The sequence below is a fragment of the Branchiostoma lanceolatum genome, chromosome 18, assembly GCF_035083965.1.
Source record: "Branchiostoma lanceolatum isolate klBraLanc5 chromosome 18, klBraLanc5.hap2, whole genome shotgun sequence".
NCBI lineage: Eukaryota > Metazoa > Chordata > Leptocardii > Amphioxiformes > Branchiostomatidae > Branchiostoma > Branchiostoma lanceolatum.
Window position 1 is genome coordinate 9,453,148 of NC_089739.1, and position 18,940 is coordinate 9,472,087.

At 38.4% G+C, this 18,940-nt stretch overlaps 1 protein-coding gene and 1 long non-coding RNA gene across 5 annotated transcripts; one reads left to right on the forward strand and one right to left on the reverse strand.

Moving 5' to 3' along the window:
- Positions 1-6,845: 6,845 nt before the first annotated feature.
- On the reverse strand, positions 6,846-9,873 carry LOC136424700 (uncharacterized). The gene is made up of 4 exons (XR_010753905.1): positions 9,514-9,873; positions 8,591-8,731; positions 7,914-8,105; positions 6,846-6,904 (listed from the first exon to the last, which is right to left on the reverse strand). It is a non-coding gene; the product is annotated as an uncharacterized lncRNA (long non-coding RNA).
- Positions 9,874-10,875: 1,002 nt separating this feature from the next.
- On the forward strand, positions 10,876-18,877 carry LOC136424415 (uncharacterized). 4 transcript variants are annotated; one of them, XM_066413010.1, is made up of 9 exons: positions 10,876-10,968; positions 12,207-12,350; positions 12,729-12,938; positions 13,416-13,676; positions 14,000-14,475; positions 15,212-15,245; positions 15,721-16,472; positions 16,848-16,989; positions 17,515-18,877. In XM_066413010.1, the coding sequence occupies exons 6-9, from the start codon at positions 15,212-15,214 to the stop codon at positions 17,712-17,714; spliced, it is 1,128 nt and encodes a 375-aa protein (XP_066269107.1). In that variant the 5' UTR covers positions 10,876-10,968; positions 12,207-12,350; positions 12,729-12,938; positions 13,416-13,676; positions 14,000-14,475; the 3' UTR covers positions 17,715-18,877. The 4 variants fall into 4 exon arrangements, with proteins under 4 accessions (XP_066269107.1, XP_066269106.1, XP_066269109.1 ...); XM_066413009.1 differs by lacking the exon at positions 10,876-10,968 and adding an exon at positions 11,786-11,872; XM_066413011.1 differs by lacking the exons at positions 10,876-10,968; positions 12,207-12,350; positions 12,729-12,938 and having other exon boundaries at positions 13,159-13,676.
- Positions 18,878-18,940: the final 63 nt, after the last annotated feature.

The window sequence follows — 18,940 nt, forward strand, 5'->3', positions numbered from 1 at the left end:
GAGGTGAAAAGAACATTTCCTATCCTTAGGGTGGCATAAAACTGACCAATGTCTGAAATATACAGAAACTACAGTTCATTTTTATCATTTTCAAGTAATGTCTAAAAGAGTTTAACTATCCGTAAAATGTAGGAAAGGCAAACAAAAGGCAGTGTTTGGGCAAAGATGCTCTGTCTTCAGTGTTTGAATAGCTTTGTGATTTAAAATGCAGACTGATGCTTTTGGGGGACCTCAAAAGCTTGTTTTGAAGCATTTCTTGCTGTTTTTAGAGACATAATAAATGACACACCTGAACCGTAAACCTTAGCATTCGGTGATGGTGATGCATTTTTTTCTTTGTTGGTCCTTGTGGCAGGTTGTCTGATTGGTACCTCTGCCCTGCCACCTCCACCACTTCCCTCTGATGTTTTGATTAAATTACCACCGTCACTAATATTGTACTCATCTCCATGGTGATGATGCACATGGTGATCTCCATGGTATTCATTCTTAGTATACGATCCATAGAAATAATTAACTGTTCCTTTGTTGTTATGTATATCAGCAGAGGCAGCATCACTTCTTTCAGGGTTTGTCTTCAAGTTGTCCTTTTGATTTGAATTTCCTACAAATAAAAAAGAAATTAAAAATAGATATAAAACAAGCATGTAGAATATGAATCAAAAGGTTCTGGGCCTCATACAAACACATTGTGCCTCCTTGTGCAGATGTATGATTGTATATCTAATATTCATTTCCTAAAATTCCAATAGAAAGTCCAGATATTTTCAAAGTTTTTAACCTTATCTTGCTGCCTACACCCACAAGCAAGCAGCTAGCCTAGCAGGTGGGAGGTTAATTTGGCCCTATTTGCCTTCAAAACTATACTGCCTGCTTTGACATCCTTGTACTCGTTAGCTAGAGGTTGTCATTTATCTACAGAATCTGATACATTACTTACTATGTACACACTCTGCAAATAAACATGAGACCTTATGCTGTACAAGTATTTGTTAGTTAACAATATGAAATTATTTCAAGTACATGTACATGTATGCTATGTTTCAAAACATCCATGAAGTCAATTTTTTATCTCTCTTGCAACACATTTGGGGTCACCAAAGGAATCATAATTCATCAAGTTTGTTGGATGTTATCATCATGGTATTATACTGATTAATGATTATTGCTGTACATGATGTACACTGTAACGTTAACACTCTAAACAAAAATGTAAATCTAATGATGACAATGAACTACCATCACACCATGTGGTTCAGCATCAACGTCACATCCCAGACCATCCACCTTGACTTTTCCTGCAATCTCATCTTCATCAGTCTCAGAGTCTGTAGATAATGAATTTACACCATATGCATGGGTATAGAATTATAAGTCCATATTACATATCACTCACATTATATGTATATCAGATATTTCAACATTTCAGCATATCCCCTTGCTCTACAGACATATGCTCTAAAGTGAATATTGTCATAAGAGGTAAACACTTGATAAAATTGAATTGAAAATGTATCAGAAACAGACTGAAAATCTGATATTTCATAGCAGAATCTCTTTGAAATTTCTGATTTAAGGCTTACAATTGGATATTATCAACATTCATTGAGTAACAAGCTAACATATACCTGTACCAGGACTTGCTGTAGCAGACAACAAAGGAGTTTTGCTGGTTGGACTAGAGACATCTGCAGTGGAGAAAAACATGTACATCACAGTTACACGTACTTTCAGACTGAAGACTTTTTGTGACTGACACATATATGACAAACTAAGCATCTATGCAGCATCAATTATCCATTTCATGCATAATTATGGTGAAGATGGAAAACAATAAAGACTGGTTCCAAATGGCATTTCAGCATTGACTATTTTCCTTGATGGCTTATTCTTGTCCAACTCAAACCTAATATCTGAACATTCCAAATTTGTATGACAATGAGACAAAACTTTTCGGACATTCCAAAATTAGTCAGATAACTTTGTGGATATGTAAGTTGTGATAGACATCTAATTCCAACAATGAAGTAATAATATTGCCAAACTCCTACCTGGGGTGTTCCCAACAGTGTCTGGAGCAGGTGGAGATTGAAGAGGTATTTCTTCTTCCTCTTTCTTTCTTTCTGCTGCTAAAACAAACAAAACAGAAAACAAACTTTACTGATTTTGTTTAAAAATACACATAAAAACACACAGTACAATGCATTCAAAATCATGCATGTATAAGCAACATATGTTATAAAATAGATACTACTGGCCACAGAGAACTTTTCAGTCTGAAATCTGTATACTAAAAACATATACTTAGACTTGCGCCTTGCAAAAATGTATAGTTTGTGAATGAAACGTTTTCAAATTTTGTGAAATTTTGCACTGTTCTATTAGCCTCCATTGCAGTCCTTTTCCCCGCGGCGTTTTTTTTTTAAATTTTTTTTTTGGGGGGGGCGCCGCGTATCTGCTTGGGATCCCGTATCCGCCGTGCCCCTGTGTCCGCTATAGACCCTGTGTCTGCTGCCCAGCGGTACTGTTCTATAGGGGTAGAGAGTAATTACCATCCCGTTCCACATCCCTCTGGGCTCGATTGTCACTTTGAGACCATGGCCAGGTGTTGAATCTTTTGGTTAAACAACCAATGACTCCAATGGTAATATATATGGCTACAAGAATGCCAATAACCATGACTGCTATTGCTCCAGGGTGTATTCCAGATCCTGAAAAAAAATGGAAGAATTTAAAGCCATCCAACAGTGCAAAAAATCTTTGGTCTGAGAAATACCCAGGACATGGCCAGAGATTTGATTTGTTGGATGATGATCTGGAACCCAGACCTCAACTTTTTAGTTAGTAGCACAAAAATAGAAACAAATGTAATGGTATCATATTAATATATTTCATATCATACAGATTACAATTATAAATTATGTGTCCATTTTAACAGTTTTATCAATAACTACATTGGTTCATGGTTGGTACAAGGTAGTTTTATAAAGTGATCCCATGTCTAAAGTAAAATCATACAATATGTACTAAAATTGTAGGTGAACTAAATTGTATGTTTAAATACATTGTATATGTCATGAATTAATACTAGCAATGCAGCTATCAATATTTTCTGTTATAGTTTTGATTGTTCTTACCGGTACTTTTCTGTGCTTCCATAGTTGCAGCCACCTCAATATGTGAGTAACTTTCCCCGAAGCGATTGGAGGACACCACCCTGAAGTTGTACCTGACACCCGGACTCAGACCCTCCACCGTAGTCTGCAGGTTTGTGAGGCTCGAGTTATGCTGGAGTCTGTCTGTCTGATGCCATCCGCCATTCAAGATAAGTCCTGATTAGAAAAAATGGGTATTCAACATTTTTTGTAATTGTACAAATTAGCATTGTGCCCAAATACGCTAGGTACAAGTTCTTAGAACGTGAGATCATATTATGGACTAACAAGGCAACGGAAGACTTCACCAGCTTGAGCTTACACATGATGATTTACAACCATTTCAGTCAAAATAAATAGCACTGACACTGTATTGCACATATGCATTCTACACATACATACATAAACACTCACACACAAACACACACACACACAGACACACACACACACACAGACACACTTGTACGTGTACACACCCACACCAAAAGCCTACTCACATTTCATCAACATTCTGGCTTATAGTTATAGTTATACATGCAATTATACTGTGACCCACATGTAAGGTCTCAATGAAATGTGTGCACCAGATTAAAACCTTACCTGTCTCTCTGTATTCCACAGAGTAGTTGACAGGTGCAGAGTCTAATGGTTCCACCTGCAGCCAGGTGACGTTAGCAAAGTCCTCTCCAACACCAGTGATGTTAAATGAAGACACAGCAAGTGGAGGAGCTGCAAGTGAGGAAATAAGATAAAGGTGAACCATGGATATTTCCCTGTCTAATATCATCACAACTGGAGAAAGTACAATTTTTGCAGCCACCTAAGTTAAGTGCCATGATACATGTAGAATACAAAGAATCCTCTTTATGATGTAAGATCCTTTAGAAAATTGCATGTAGTTAGATGTACATATATGTGCATGCTGTTATACATTTTATTTTAAGCACCTGCATTCCTGCAATGCTGGTATGTTGATTGATTTTAACAGGGCTTGAAATACTGGGTGCATGCCTGGTTGTGCACATAATTTTGGACTGTGGGTGCACTAGGGCAACTTCATATTTGTGTGAAGACTTGTAGACTTGCCATACTCTCTCGAGTGGCTGTCAACACATATTTGTGTGAAGGAGAATACATTAACATACTTAGTACTATTGCACACAAGTGTACAGCATACTATTGACAAAAGAGATCATTATCGACTTAAACGCAAACATTTAATTCTAACAATAGTCATGTCAAATGCTGCTGTACATGTAGTAAAACAATTAGAACAAATTACTGCAAAAATAAGCATTAGAGCAATATATATGAGTAGCAAAACTTCACTGTAGAGATATGACAACTAAAGCGCAATCCCATCAGAGAAGGGATCTTCCAAGGGCCAGTGAAGTCATGTATATGTAAATTACCTTCGCTATTGTCTCAGCCACTTGATTATGTATCAATCACAGAGCAACCTAGACTTCTATCCATCAGTGAAAGAAGACAGGAGAAGAAAACATAGAAAGAAGAAAAATATGGCATCTATAAAAGATCTACGCAAATCTCGTCCTAGTCTCGTGAGACTAGGTCACTCTGTGAACAAGATATACACTGGACGTCGAAAATTTGGAGGTACGTGTTTGTTACCTTTAATATATGTCACTGATTGAAGAATATTCTAGTAACTATCAATAAGTGTAACGTTGCATTAAGAGCAAAACTATTCTTTTAGGTACAGCTTTATAATTTATATTTCAGTACTTGAAATACCCGGTTGCGCCTTTGCATCGCGCAATCACTGTTTGCTTGGTGCAACATAGTATTTGTAAACTCATTGTCAAAACTCGCTTGGGTAGTAAAACAATTTGAACCGAGGATGCTCACACACACACACACTATCACTCTCCTAAAATATGGTAAATTTTTAATTGAAACACAGATATCAACACCTTTTCATTCTTAATCATCTAAAACCCTTCATACTAATAGATTGTGAAATTATTTGAGCTGACACCTGATAAGGAAAAATACACATTCAAGTATTCAGGATTTCTGGTACTCAACTGGATATACCTTATTCTGTAACTACTATATAATAAGTTCTTTTATTTTTGCGATAGGAGTGGAAAAGAGGTTTTCGCAACATTTTAAGTTCATTTAGTTATTACAATGAATGTTTAGCAAAACTTGCTCTTGAGGGGATAACGTTTATATATGAAATCATATTGTGACCTAAGGTCTCAATGAAATGTGTGCCCCTGATTAAAAAACCTTATTACCTGTCTCTCTATATTCCACATAGTATGTAACAGGTGCAGAATCTAACGGTTCCACCTGCTGAAAGGTGATGTTAACCCTCAAACCACCGTATGGGGTCAAAACTGACCCCAAGCGCATATCAACATGTGCCATTTTGACATTTCGTGTCGAAAACAAAATTCCTTCTATGAGTTTGTTTGTATATATGTCTTATAACTTCTCACAAGTTTTTACCGAGATTGGCTCATTGTTGATTAAGTTATCGTAGAAAGTTTACGCATGGTCCAGTGGGGTCAAAATTGACCCCAGCAAAATCTGCACTCATATTCCCTATTGTTTGATACTTGTCATCTAGTAACATTTATGATAAGGGTTATTATGATCATAGTTACAAAATATAATTTTGTAGAAACGCGAAAAAAATATTTTTCTTCAATGAACGTAAAAATTAATCACGTTGCGACGTATTATGACGTCATTTATGTGATTTTATTGACGAAAACCTACAAATTGGGTATTTCCGTATTATTCAAAGGTACACGATAAAACTTATATAGAAATTATGTATGATAAATCATACTATATCCAAAGACGTTATTTGTAGATGGCAACGGGAACGACGTCAAAATGACGTCATAAAAATTATATTCATATCAAGTTACACTAGGGAAATCCGCCATCTTGGTTCCGCCATCTTGAATTATTTTGAATGCATTTTTTCATCATATAACCTAATAACACAATAAAAATGGACCAAAATGTTTATATTAAGATTGTTTCTGTTTGAATAAACATGGTAATGATGAAATTTGAGGTTGAAATAGCCGGTTATAGCTAATCTATTTACATCGTCCGCCATCTTAGATTTTGACCGATGACGTAATCAAATATGCATAAATTAAGAATATCAAGTCATTAAAATGATAGTGAATTAAATTGGTTGGTATTGATGTAACAAAATAAGTGCAGTTTAAAAAGACAGCCCTAGAATTACATTGTAAAATCCAAAAATAGCAACTTTTTCCAAATATGGCTCTAAGAAACCGGTTGCCATAGCAACATGAAAACATTGATTAGATATTTCATTAAATTAGAATTGTTGCCAACAAAATTTTAGCAAAGGTGACCAAGTTTGGTTGTTCTAGCGTAAGCCATTCAGATGCTATATGACATCAAGTGTTGGCGCAGGCCTCAAAAGAGCCCGCTTTTCTGAATAGCGTAAGTTGCAAAAGACGATGTTCCCTATTTTTGCATAAATTATGATAATGAGCAAAAATTTTTCATACCTAATCATGTCAAACTATCCCTTATAGATTACTTAAACTATACATATATACAAACCACAAAAATAGTCACCAATAAAGCTATATTTGTAGAAAACATTGTGGGGTCAGTTTTGACCCCATACGGTAAGATTAGTCGTAAAAAAGCTACGGTGGTTTGAGGGTTAACAAAGTCCTCTCCAACATCATTGATGTTGAATGAAGACACAGCAGGTGGAGGAGCTGCAAGGAAATAAGATAAAGGTGAATCATGGATATTTCCCTGTCTAATATCATCACAACTGGAGAAAGCACATTTTTTGCAGCACCTAAGTTAAGTAAGTACATGAACATTACATGCCAAGATACATCATCTTTATGATTATGTAACATTCTTTAAAAAAAATGCTTGTCCTAGTAGTTAGATGCACATATATGTGCATGCTGTTATACATTTTGTGTTAAGCAACTGCATTCCTGCAATGCTGGTATGTTGATTAATTTTAACAGGGCTTGAAATACTGGGTGCATGGTTGCGCACTTTTGTGCACCCAAAATTGAAGCTGACTGTGCACATAATTTTGGACTGTGGGTGCACCAGGGCACCTACATATTTGTGTGAAGTAAAATACATTAACATACGTATACTATTGTCCACAAATGCACAGCATACTATTGACAGAAGAGATCATTAACGACTTTAGCGCAAACATTTCATTCAAACAATGGTCAAGTCAAAATGCTGCTGTACATGTAGTAAACCAATTAGAACAAATTGCTGCAAAATACATTAGAGCAATATATATGAGTAGCAAAACTTCACTGTAGAGATATGTATGACAACTAAAGCACAGTCCCAACAGAGAAGGGATCTGCAAAGGGCCTGTGAAGTCATGTATATGTAAATTACCTTCACTATTGACTCAGCCACTTGATTATGTATCAATCACAGAGCAGCAGTGACTTTTATCCATCAGTGAAAGAAGAAGAAAACACAGAAAGAAGAAAAAGATGACAGTATAGTTTCTTTCCATTATCAATTTACATTTGTATAGATCATCATACTAGTATGATCAAAACATATTTTCGACATCATAATTTCATGATGGAGACGCTCCACAAAAATAAAGCCACTGCCAACATTTAAAGATTCACAGTCATATGCATGTATGTTCTCAGTACTAAATGAAGTATAACTAGACAGCATTAATAGTATAAACACTGGACATTAAAGGAAATGTCATTTCCTCACCTTTGATATTTGGGCAAAATCTTTGTGACTTGTTTTGAGACTGTTGGAACTCGTAGCAGACACCTGGCCCTGTATCATCCGTTTGAAAGTCTTTTATTTGAATGGTGATAGTATTAGTATTTGGATCATATGTCCATTCCACCCGATCCTCCAATGCTGGGTCTTCAATCTTTGGTTCTCCTGGAGGGGTCCCTGAAATAACAGAGTTGTGTAAATTTTCTATCTTGGTTTATCAGGGTTCTATCCAGTATTTGATATTAGCATATTAGTAATGGCAAGGTAGTGAAGTGACCAAGCGGTGTAGTCTTGGCCCTTAAGCTTGGACTGTGATGCCATTATGAAAATGTAAGGTAAAAACGTTTTTTAATGGTACTCATGGGAGAAGATAATTCTTTTTTAGACCACATTCAAGATTATTCTAGGAGGATATTTTGTCATTTTGGAGAGTCATATCAACATCTTTCACATTTGACTCGACATTACTACACAAGTAAATACTAGGAAAGTAGCGTGGTGGTCCTCAATGTACATACTTGAAGCCTGGAGGTCGCAAATGATAGTGTGGTGTCCCCATATGCTAAAATGTTAAAGAAAAAGTGAAAACCACAAAAAAGCATAGATAGACATATATGTAATACTGACCCAAAGAGACAACAAAAGAAGTAATAACAGCTTACCGGAGGTCCATGCACTCCAATGCAGCAATTCAATCGTCGCTGTCACTGACCCTGGCTCTGACCCTGGCTCCAATTTAATCAGAAGCATCTCTTTCGTGTCCAATGGACGAAACGTAATAGTCATTACACCCCCAACTGGAACTGTAATTAATGTAAAGAAAACAAGAAAAGAACTTGTTTAGTACACTAAAGCATCTGCCTTGTGTTTAAAAGTTAATTGACAAATATATGATATCTGTTTTAAGGGATCAAGCCTACATCAACTTGATCAAGGTCACTTTCACACTAGTGGGTATTATGCCCCCCCCCCCCAAACACACACTACCAAACACACACATACACGCACTCACATGCATACACACGGATACAGTGACATGCTAACACACATATGTATGCACACTGACACACACACATTGTAACATTACATATACATACACACACACACACACATACATGTACACACACACACACACACATACAGTGTAAGTTACACACACACACACACACGCACACATGCACACACACACACACACACACATATATATATAATCTCCGAGTAGATCATGGACATATACTGATGATAAAGTTGGCCAAACCAAGGAGGTTAACCTCCTTGGCCAAACAGTATCCTTGGCCCTAGCCGCGGCAACTGTTGGAGGGCATCTCTAGCTTGAACAGTTAGTTTCTGCAGGTATAATCTTGCAGCCTTAGTACACTAACCCTATAGGGTTAACGTAACGTTATAAAACTGCAAGCAAGAGAAGCCCTCAGACTCAGAGCTAGAAACAGTCGCCGCGGCTACCTTGGCCCGATACTGTTTGGCCAAAATAATGGATACTACAGTACGATCCCTTGCCACCGTATTATCTGCTTGGAGATCGAGATTAAAGAAGCACACTGCAAATCTGTAAAATTTTACGCACCGTCCAACGTCTGGTCCTGGCCCATTGACAGACAGCAGTACACCAGAATAGAAAAGCCCGCCAAAAAAGCATGTTTTGCCATGTTTTCTTGGGAGGGTGGCAGGGTGGGAGGGGGGCGACGGTGCCGATGCCGATACCGGTGTCTCAACCATAAAATAGCGCTTGTGACTTTTCCGAATTTAGTCGAATATATTCACGAGTAACACAGATATATATGATGCATGGCAACAGAGTTCTTTAGTGAAATCAGAAAAAAGAAAGAGACAAAAAAGCGGCTCAACTTGACGGACCGATTCTGCATGTACCGTGCATAGGGGCCTTGACTAGTGGGCCGTCCTCAGATATATGAGATTTTAGTGCCTATAAATGTTGATAAGTGGGCCGTCCTTTGATAGATATTTTAAGTGCCTAAAATATGGGCGAAAATGTTTCAACTTAAAAATCATCAGAAAACAACAACAATGATAGACCTTTGAATAGATACGCCTGAATTAATTTAATATTTCTTTCATAACTTGCAAATGGTGCCCCGAGGGGGTGCAACGAAGCGAGTCGGGTGACCGATGACGTCATGATCAGATAGCCTTTACCAGGCTCCGCGGATCGCTGGGAAAATAGTAGAAATGGGTCAAATAGAGTGAATTGTATGAAGGGAGTCGGCTACGGAGAGAGGGTGTGACCTCACGCTAGTCTAGACTTGGTCATTATCACTCATGCGTTTAATACAAAGAACTAGATTAAGGTGCTTTTCAAGCCATCTCCAAGATGCTAAAAATCACCAGCTTTGACGCAAGCTAAGAGTTCAACCGCCAGGTGTGTGAGTTTTGACTCAGAATTTAGAGTAGGGCGTACAGAGGCTGACTGAATTTAGCGTCATATGTAGCTCCGGAATTTTAAGAGCGTCGATCGTTCTCGAGACGCCCCCATGCAGGTTCCTCTCAAGGAGGTGTCCGCAAAAGTAGGTATTCAACATAACATCAATACTTGACGCAGAAATAGATAGTTGAATCTTGTGTAAAGTATTGATGCCGGTCGGGAAGCCTCATGATTTAACCTAATAATTCGTAAATACTAATCAGCTCTGTGAATTCAACGTAATTCGTAATCGGCGGCGAAAATGTTGCGTAATTCGTAATCACTACTCCCCCATGCAGGCCCTCATCCAGGCTATTACATCCAGGCTACATCAAAGAAAGCTAGAAATCTTAGCAACTTTGATAATGTACACTTTCTGTGAAAGCGAAAGGGGCACACCTACAGCGACACCGCAACAGTGACGTCAGTATCGAACTAAAAACACTTTGACCAAAGCTTAGGTGTGATCCGACCAATCAGCACATATCATTACCGAATATGGGGTTCCCTTTGTACGCACCGTGAGAGAGTGTTCCCGCCATGTTAGGGAGCTGAAGTCATGATGACCTGAATCAAGGTGCAAGAGTACGGTAGCAACAGGTACTGCAAACTCTATTCCTTGTAGTTCACTCAACGGTGTATGTCCACATGTAACGCCGCATTATGTACCTCTGGTCACTTAAAGCTGAATTCTGTCCAAGCACTTGTCACAGTCACTTCTTTTTTGGCGATTTTCACTTCCGCCTTTTTTTGATGGTTGTTGTATTGGAGTATACATCGGCAAACATTTTACACCCTTTAACAGTTACTGCAGGGAATTTTAATTCACTGTACATGTAGTAGTATACTAGTAAAGGGTATAAAATGTTTACTCGCCCCTGGTTCACATCAAAGTGACGTAGGGGCCTGGTTTGGTATTCTGACCAAGGTTAGATATTTGTTTCGATTATCAGTTTTAGCATTGGACAAAACAAAGTTCCAGGACAACAAATGATCAACAATGATGCCGAATTGAGTTATGTCAGCTCTCCCGGAGAAGCTTGAATTCCAGTACTATAAACGTTCACAATCGATTGACTCACCTTCCAGCAATGTGCATGAAGTCATAGTTTTAGTACAAAAAATACCTTTCACTTTCAGAATTGAACTGTTACATGTATGCAGAAATTAAGCTACTGCCCTAGCGATTTGTGTTTGAACTACACTACATGTACTTCTTTCAAACCGTTTTTGGTGACGCCTCATAGACGGAAACTTCTTTTTATCATAGGCATATACCTCCTGTCAAGACCGCCACAAACGTTAGTCATAGCCTGGTCATAATGAGGACATGAAGACTGTTGACAGGATGCTGTGTGACTGATGACCATTCCATAGGATCCCCACTGCGCTATTTGAAAATAAGCCCCTACTATAGATAGAGACATGACTGCCGTGAGAATGGTAGTGCTGTTTGGAATCCTCCTTTTCCTTAGCTGCTGTGCGCATGGCGAGGATGTCCAGGGTAGGTGGAAATCATATGTCGCGCTCACATATTATCCCTCATGTTTTCCTGCTCTTTGGTAGCCTTTGGTACTATTATCTTCGGTTATGAACATGAGATTTGCACTATGAAATTCAATAGAGGTTTGAGTACAGGTTAACGATTTATGTTTTTTGTTTGTTTTTTTCTCCTTTAACAATAATGAATTTAACCAGATGTCGTTCTACATTTTACACTTAATCTTGTTATGGAGGCAAATTCAGAGGTCAACATGTTGACCGTGATGAGTCACACTCATTTGCATGACCACACTTCTATACATGTCCTTGAATTCACCTTTGCTGACTTCTCATAGGATTTGAAGGAGGGACTGTGCTGCTAAACATTACCAGCTCTCGTGAGTTTGACCAACCTCCTTGGTTTGACGAAACCAAGTCACTGAACCTCATGATCGTGGAATCTGATGGTACAGCAGAGACGATACTGGACTGGCCAACAGGTCGGTCTCTCTCTGACATGTACAGATATGTGAATTTGAACGTTAAACTTCTAATAAAACGGAACGCTCTGCATCAACGTTATATTCAATATTTGAATGTTTAGAAAATGTTGCATTCAAACTAAAAAAAACCTAAGCAAAACTTAACGTTCAATTGACAACCTTTGGCAAGATTCAATTCATACATAATTTAGCTCTGCGACAGCAAGTGATTATGCAGTAGCATGAGGTGTCTTTCTCATCTTAGTACGTAACGTACATCCAAAAACAGTAAAAGAATTAAGATTTCTTCTCGTTGCCCACGCATATTTAACGTCAAAAGTTAGGTACATGGGGCCGTCCACTGATAACTTCAAGACATACACTATTTTGGTTCAGGGTTCGTTGTGGCTATGGCCGACGTGCACTCTGAGCAGTTTAAGGCTCGGATGTCTCTGATATCTTATGGCCTGCCGGGGCAGCACCGGGGACCATCAGCAGTTAAAATCACAGACTTGAGACCAGGTGACGCGCTGACGGACGGGCGCTACTTCCAGTTTCGTCAGCCAGGCGATGCCAGAGGACCACCGATGGAGTTACGTGTCTTTGGTGAGAAGAAACCGTTCGTTTTCAATTTCGTTCAGTTAGTTAGATACTTGGTATGTCTTGGATCCCTCCCTTCCTTCCTTCCTTCCTTCCTTCCTTCCTTCCTTCCTTCCTTCCTTCCTTCCTTCCTTCCTTCCTTCCTTCCTTCCTTCCTTCCTTCCTTCCTTCCTTCCTTCCTTCCTTCCTTCCTTCCTTCCTTCCTTCCTTCATTTCTTCCTTCCTTCCTTCATTTCTTCTTTTTCTTCCTCTCTTCAAATTTCTTGCTATCTTATTGCAATCTTATCTTCATACCTTCCTCCTCTTTCGTTCTTTCTTGCTTTTTCCTTCCTTCCTTGCTTCTTTCTTCCTTTCTTCTTTTTCCTCTCTCTCACTCCTTTTGTCTCTCCCGTTGAATATGTTTTGCATTTCAGAGCCTTGTGAAATATTTTAGTTTGACTGCATGGTGAAGCCAGGGCTCACACATATTGTGCATTATCTCAGCAATCACCGTCAGTGCCTCCCCGAATCCGGCCGCTATCGGACAGACGGTAGCGTTGACCTGTTCTGTGGAAGGCGGCAGCCCCGACAGGTTCATCTGGACCCATGAGGAAACAGGACAAACCACTTCTGAGACACGTGATCCACAAGGAAAATCTTACACCGCTGAGTTCACCGTCAAACCGGATAGTGAAGGCAGCTATATCTGCACAGTGAGTGGGTCCATAGGTCAGGGGCGGAAGAGCATTGACCTCCATGTCGGCGGTAAGTTTACATCATGGAATATAAAATGTTTTGAACGTGTTATAAGTTTGCCGCCTTGTTCACGGATTGGATAGATCATCCAAGACGGCCGGCAATTGGTTGTTAACTGACCTTGCAATAATTATACAAAAGAAATTATCCATATTACTGTAGTGTGGACTACATTTATTTCCCTCGAAATAAAGAAATATGTCTTTACCTTTACACAGTAGTGTAGTTGTGTAATGGCAAAGGCAGACTTCTTGATTTCGAGGGAAATACTCAGTAAATGTTATGCAATATCCTTCGGCACAATGTGACTTAATGTGTCATCTATTTATCAGCTGCCATGATAACCACCGCAACCACGTCCCATACTTTGGCTTCATCCGTCTTAGTGCCAACTGCGGAGAAGTTTTCAACAACAAAAACGTCAATGCATTATTGGACTCTAGGGACGAAGCCAGTTCAACAATCAGCCAAGGAGAGCGACAAAGTCAGCACAGAGGCCATCATCGCTTGTGTGTTCGGGGGGCTTATTTTGATGATTATTGTAGCTGTAGTTGTAGTTGTGGCTTTGTTTCTGAGGAGGAAGAGGAGGGAGCGGGAAATCGAAGAAGGCATGTGTCACATTTTGTTGTTCAGCTCTTATAATCATCTGGTTTGTTTTATATTTGCCAAGCCTCCCCTATTTTTGACATAACACACTTATCATCCCTTAAGTCATAAAATGTCTGCATAAATGTCTCCCTAAACTAACGTTTATGTCTCGCTTACAGAAAATGCAGGAAATGGAGATGCAGGCCGACAGAACGAAGAAGTAAGTGGTCCTGGCAATCATAACATCATGATTCTGACACTATCATCATAGGCCTTATTCACATCTAATCCAGTTTCTTTGTTTTATTTATTTTATTTGGATCTTTGTTTATTCATAACAACTTCAAATTGGCCTCGTTGAGGTCATGACGAAAGAGGTAAGGGTCAGACAAAATATTGCAAAGATACATATTACATCATTAAAGTCCATAATGTTTATACATGGAATTATATCATTACATATACGATTGCACATACAAATAAATGGTACAAACGCACAGTGAAAACTGGTACATGGTTGGTTTCCTGTGTTTCAGTTGCTCATATCTGTCACTTTAATAAGAGTCATGTTATAGACACTTTAAGAGTCATGTTATAGACACTTCAAGAGTCATGTTATAAACAAAGTCTCATAACATTTTGTACTAATTTAGCACTTCATTTCAGCTAAAAACTGTCTTTAGCCTGTTTCTAATAGTTTATTACTCTCTTTTTCCTTCAGCTCAAAAATATTGTTCACAGTAAACGATTGCTTTTGATGATAAGAATATCATTTATAGAATTAATTTTGTGTGGTATAGTTGGAACATATACATGTATCATTAATACATTTTGATTGGAACATTTATTTTCTTGCAGCTTTAAGTTATGTAGTATGCTGTGTGCTTCAGTATACAGGACATACAGTGTAAAGCAGGCAAGTTGTTAACATAATGTGTGTACACTTGTTTCCACAGATGCTTTTGCCTCAACTCAACGATGATAACGCAGGTGGGTGCACGTGTAAGAAATAAGAACTTGATACATTAAATGTGTCTTTGATGACTATGTCAAATCCTTTATAAGATGAACTCTTTTTCTCAATTTAGGCTTGATCTATTGACGTAGTACTTCGATTACACAGAATATCGAATAGAATATAACAAATCTAATCTTTGGTTATACTCATCATCAATTGTAGTCTTATATGACTTCAAAACCACAAAGCACCTGAGAAATATGGAACTTACCACTGAAAACTTTCAAAATCTGTGAAAGGTTTGAGGCCCTGATAATTAACTTGAAACTTTAAAAGATGTCTGTGTGGGAAGGAAGTGATAGTTCAATTGGTAATAAAATTATGAAAAATGTATAGTAAACGAATTCCAATCAAAGTAAAGTAAAGTTTTACGTTGATTAAAGGCTTAGAATTATCTGTTTATTCTTTAGCTTCCAAAAATAAAACGTGTTAAAAACTTTTTTTCAGGGACAAGGACACAGATGGACTTCCCTGCCCAAACCACCTCCCTACGCAGCTCCTACGAGGAAGACCAGAACACCATCAACTCCAGGAAACCTCTGCTGGCCAAAGAAAGACCAAAGCTCCACATAAGTACCGCCCCCACCAACGCAGACCTCGACAATCACACAGGAGCAAGGAGTGCATCAACGCAGACACCCGTAGACAGTCCTACAGACCAAATTCACCATCTCAACGAGGGAACATCCTTTAACGATGAGGCAACTGCTACCCTGTCTACGGGTGAAAACACAGATCCGAAAGCTGCATCTTCTCCAAGATCCGTCGACAGAGGCACAAGGCAAGGCTCTCCTGCAAGCAATAGACAGAGGTTCATGGATGCTAGCAGATCCGTGAGCTTGGATGAGTCAACTGCAACAGAGCCTCACAGCCTCCGCTCTGGCCACCTAAACTCCAGAAACTGCCCCCAGCTCGAAGACATGATAAGCTACGATGCTAGATCTGATCCAACGCAAAACGACATCCCAGCAAATACAACAAGGCATCCTTCCAATGAGCAGAACAAAGAAGTACATCCTCCAAAGAAGGCAACATCTTGCAGGGAAAGCACCCAGCTAAAAGGTGGATTTCGTGCAAGTATGGAGACGATGATGGAAGATACCATAGAGGAAGACGGCGGGGGAGGACAGGTTTCCAACCGAGAGGGACAGAGATTTGATGAATCAGATCTGAGGGCCATGAGTCTGAATGGCAATGAGGTATGTAAATCAAACCTTTGACATGAAAATTTACAAACCCGATTCTCTGGATAAATAGAAATGAATCTTGTTATTTGCCTTTGCCCCCAAAACGCCCCCGTATTTCAAGAAAAAGCTGTTGGGGGCCCAAACCTAAACTCAAGGAAAGATACAAAAACAGGAAGTTATGCTGCAGTATTAAGAAAAGTCACCAGGGGGGCAAGAATTGACATCTACTCGCATACAGAATACCATCACAATCCATTCAGAGGTTCTCGAGTTATTGCTGGCCCAAAATAAAGAAATTTATCATGATTGTGCTCTTTTCTGTCAGAACTGTTTTTTGAGTCAAGGTTATTCAATTACAAACGTTGTCAATATCTGGCTCGCTGACAGGTGGCAACCACAATCGACCAGATGATCAGGAAAGTCCTTGCAGATGTGGGGAACTTGGACATCCCGTACCGCAAGTTCTCAGAGCTGTGTCTGCAGCTGTACAACACACAGAACAACTGGAAAGTCCTGGCAGACAGACTTGGTGAGACCATCAATGATCATCATTTACTCCAATTAGAGCTGTGCACTGGTACACTGCCCCAATGCAGTGATTCTAGTATAGGTACAGGTGCTAAATACATATACCTGTACCTGTTTGCTAAGGTACACAAATTGTATATCTCTAGTTCCATTGCATTTTTCAGAAACCCCAATGAATTCATTCATGTCTAGGGCATAGAATTACAACAAATCAAGGATATGTACTATTTCTAAGTAAGTTATATTGTGCCTTCCCAATAAAAGAAAGGGATTTTTCAATCTTATAACCACTTTGAGCCTCTACGGGAAAAAAAAAAGATTAATATTAATATTAAAACATCCTGTTTATTTAGCTTCGCCTTTACATTCCACCTAGCGTTTTTTTATTAAAATACACCTTTAATGCATGCTAATCTTATAGATACTGTAAAGAGAAAATATGGGGAAAACGTTGCTAATTTTGAAAGTTTTTGGAGTGGTATTAAAGTCAATATCATTTCTCTTAAGTGGTATTTTCTGTCCACAGGACTGACTAGTGGTGACATACTGCTGATTGACAACTGCAGTACCCAACACAACCTCCCCGCAGCGGAGATCGTGCTGCGTCACTGGCAGCGAACATCGCGTCACGACAGCACCACGTGGCCACCCTGCAGCCTACAGAACCTCAGGACCATCCTGCAGGACATGGGGAGGGAGGACTTATTGAGCTTGCTGCAAAAATAGTCAATAGAAGGTTGAGGTACAACATCATTACTATGCAAAGACTGGGACACAGCAATGGTGGAATGGACCAAATATTTAATTTGCAGAGTCTGACATAAGATGCTTTGAACTATAAAGAAATAACTATAACTGAAAGGAAACTGTAAATTCCTGACAATCTCTAACTTCTTTTTGGATATTTAAGAAATATTACATTTTTGAATTGATAACTTGGTAGTAGCAATCTTGCTTTTGTGTCCATGGGCTTGATTGGATTTTTAAAATCCCAACTTCGTGTTATATTGAACTGTATAGAATATATATGTCAATCTTTAGTAGCACGTTTATTGATATATTACGAGAACAATGAATTATAGAAGATCTGCTTTGGGTTGTATAAAACGAATGGTCTAGAACTAAAAATCTCAATAGTTTGGTAGGAAAAGGCTTGAATGTCTAGATTGATATATTTCAGGTTTGAAAGTTTTACCATATGTGCAGATTTCTATTGTGTATATCTTTGGGACATAACCAAATTAACTAGGATACATTTAAAAACTTAGTGTGCTTAAAGGTACACATGGAATAGGAAGATTATTTGCACAAACACTGCCATTTCTATTTTTTTGTAATAATTTTGTTAGTGATCTTGGCACTAAATCCAATTGAGGAATATTGTATATAAATTTCATTATATGTATCATTATACGTGTATTTCTTCACTCTGTGTGAGGAAAATGTTTATCAATACCAGTTATATACTTTTTTCTATGCAAGCTCCACATGTGTGTTGTTGACAACAGAAGTAAATAGGAAGAGTGTTATTAAGTATTCCTAGAAAAGTATGAGGCTATTTTTTCATCGGTTTTGAAATTTTCTTTTTATCACTCAACACAGCTGATAACTGTAAATATTGTTTAGGTTGACACAGCTGTGTACCAAAAATCTGAATTCTATTTTTGAATGCATCTTTATATATATATGAAATCTTAATCCTATGCAGATAATGTACCATCTGTATATATACATAATGTATTATACCCTCCTTCATGTCATTCTATTGAAAAGTTATATGCATCCAGAAATCACTTTTTGTGCATAAAAAATAAAACTGCACTCGGTGTACTTTGGAAGTTTTGTTATTTCTGTGCACTCATTAACGTCTATACAGCTAATGATATCCCTCTACTGTTTCTGTCTTTATCAGTATGTTGTAAGATTGGAACCACTGAAAGATACTTTTTCTG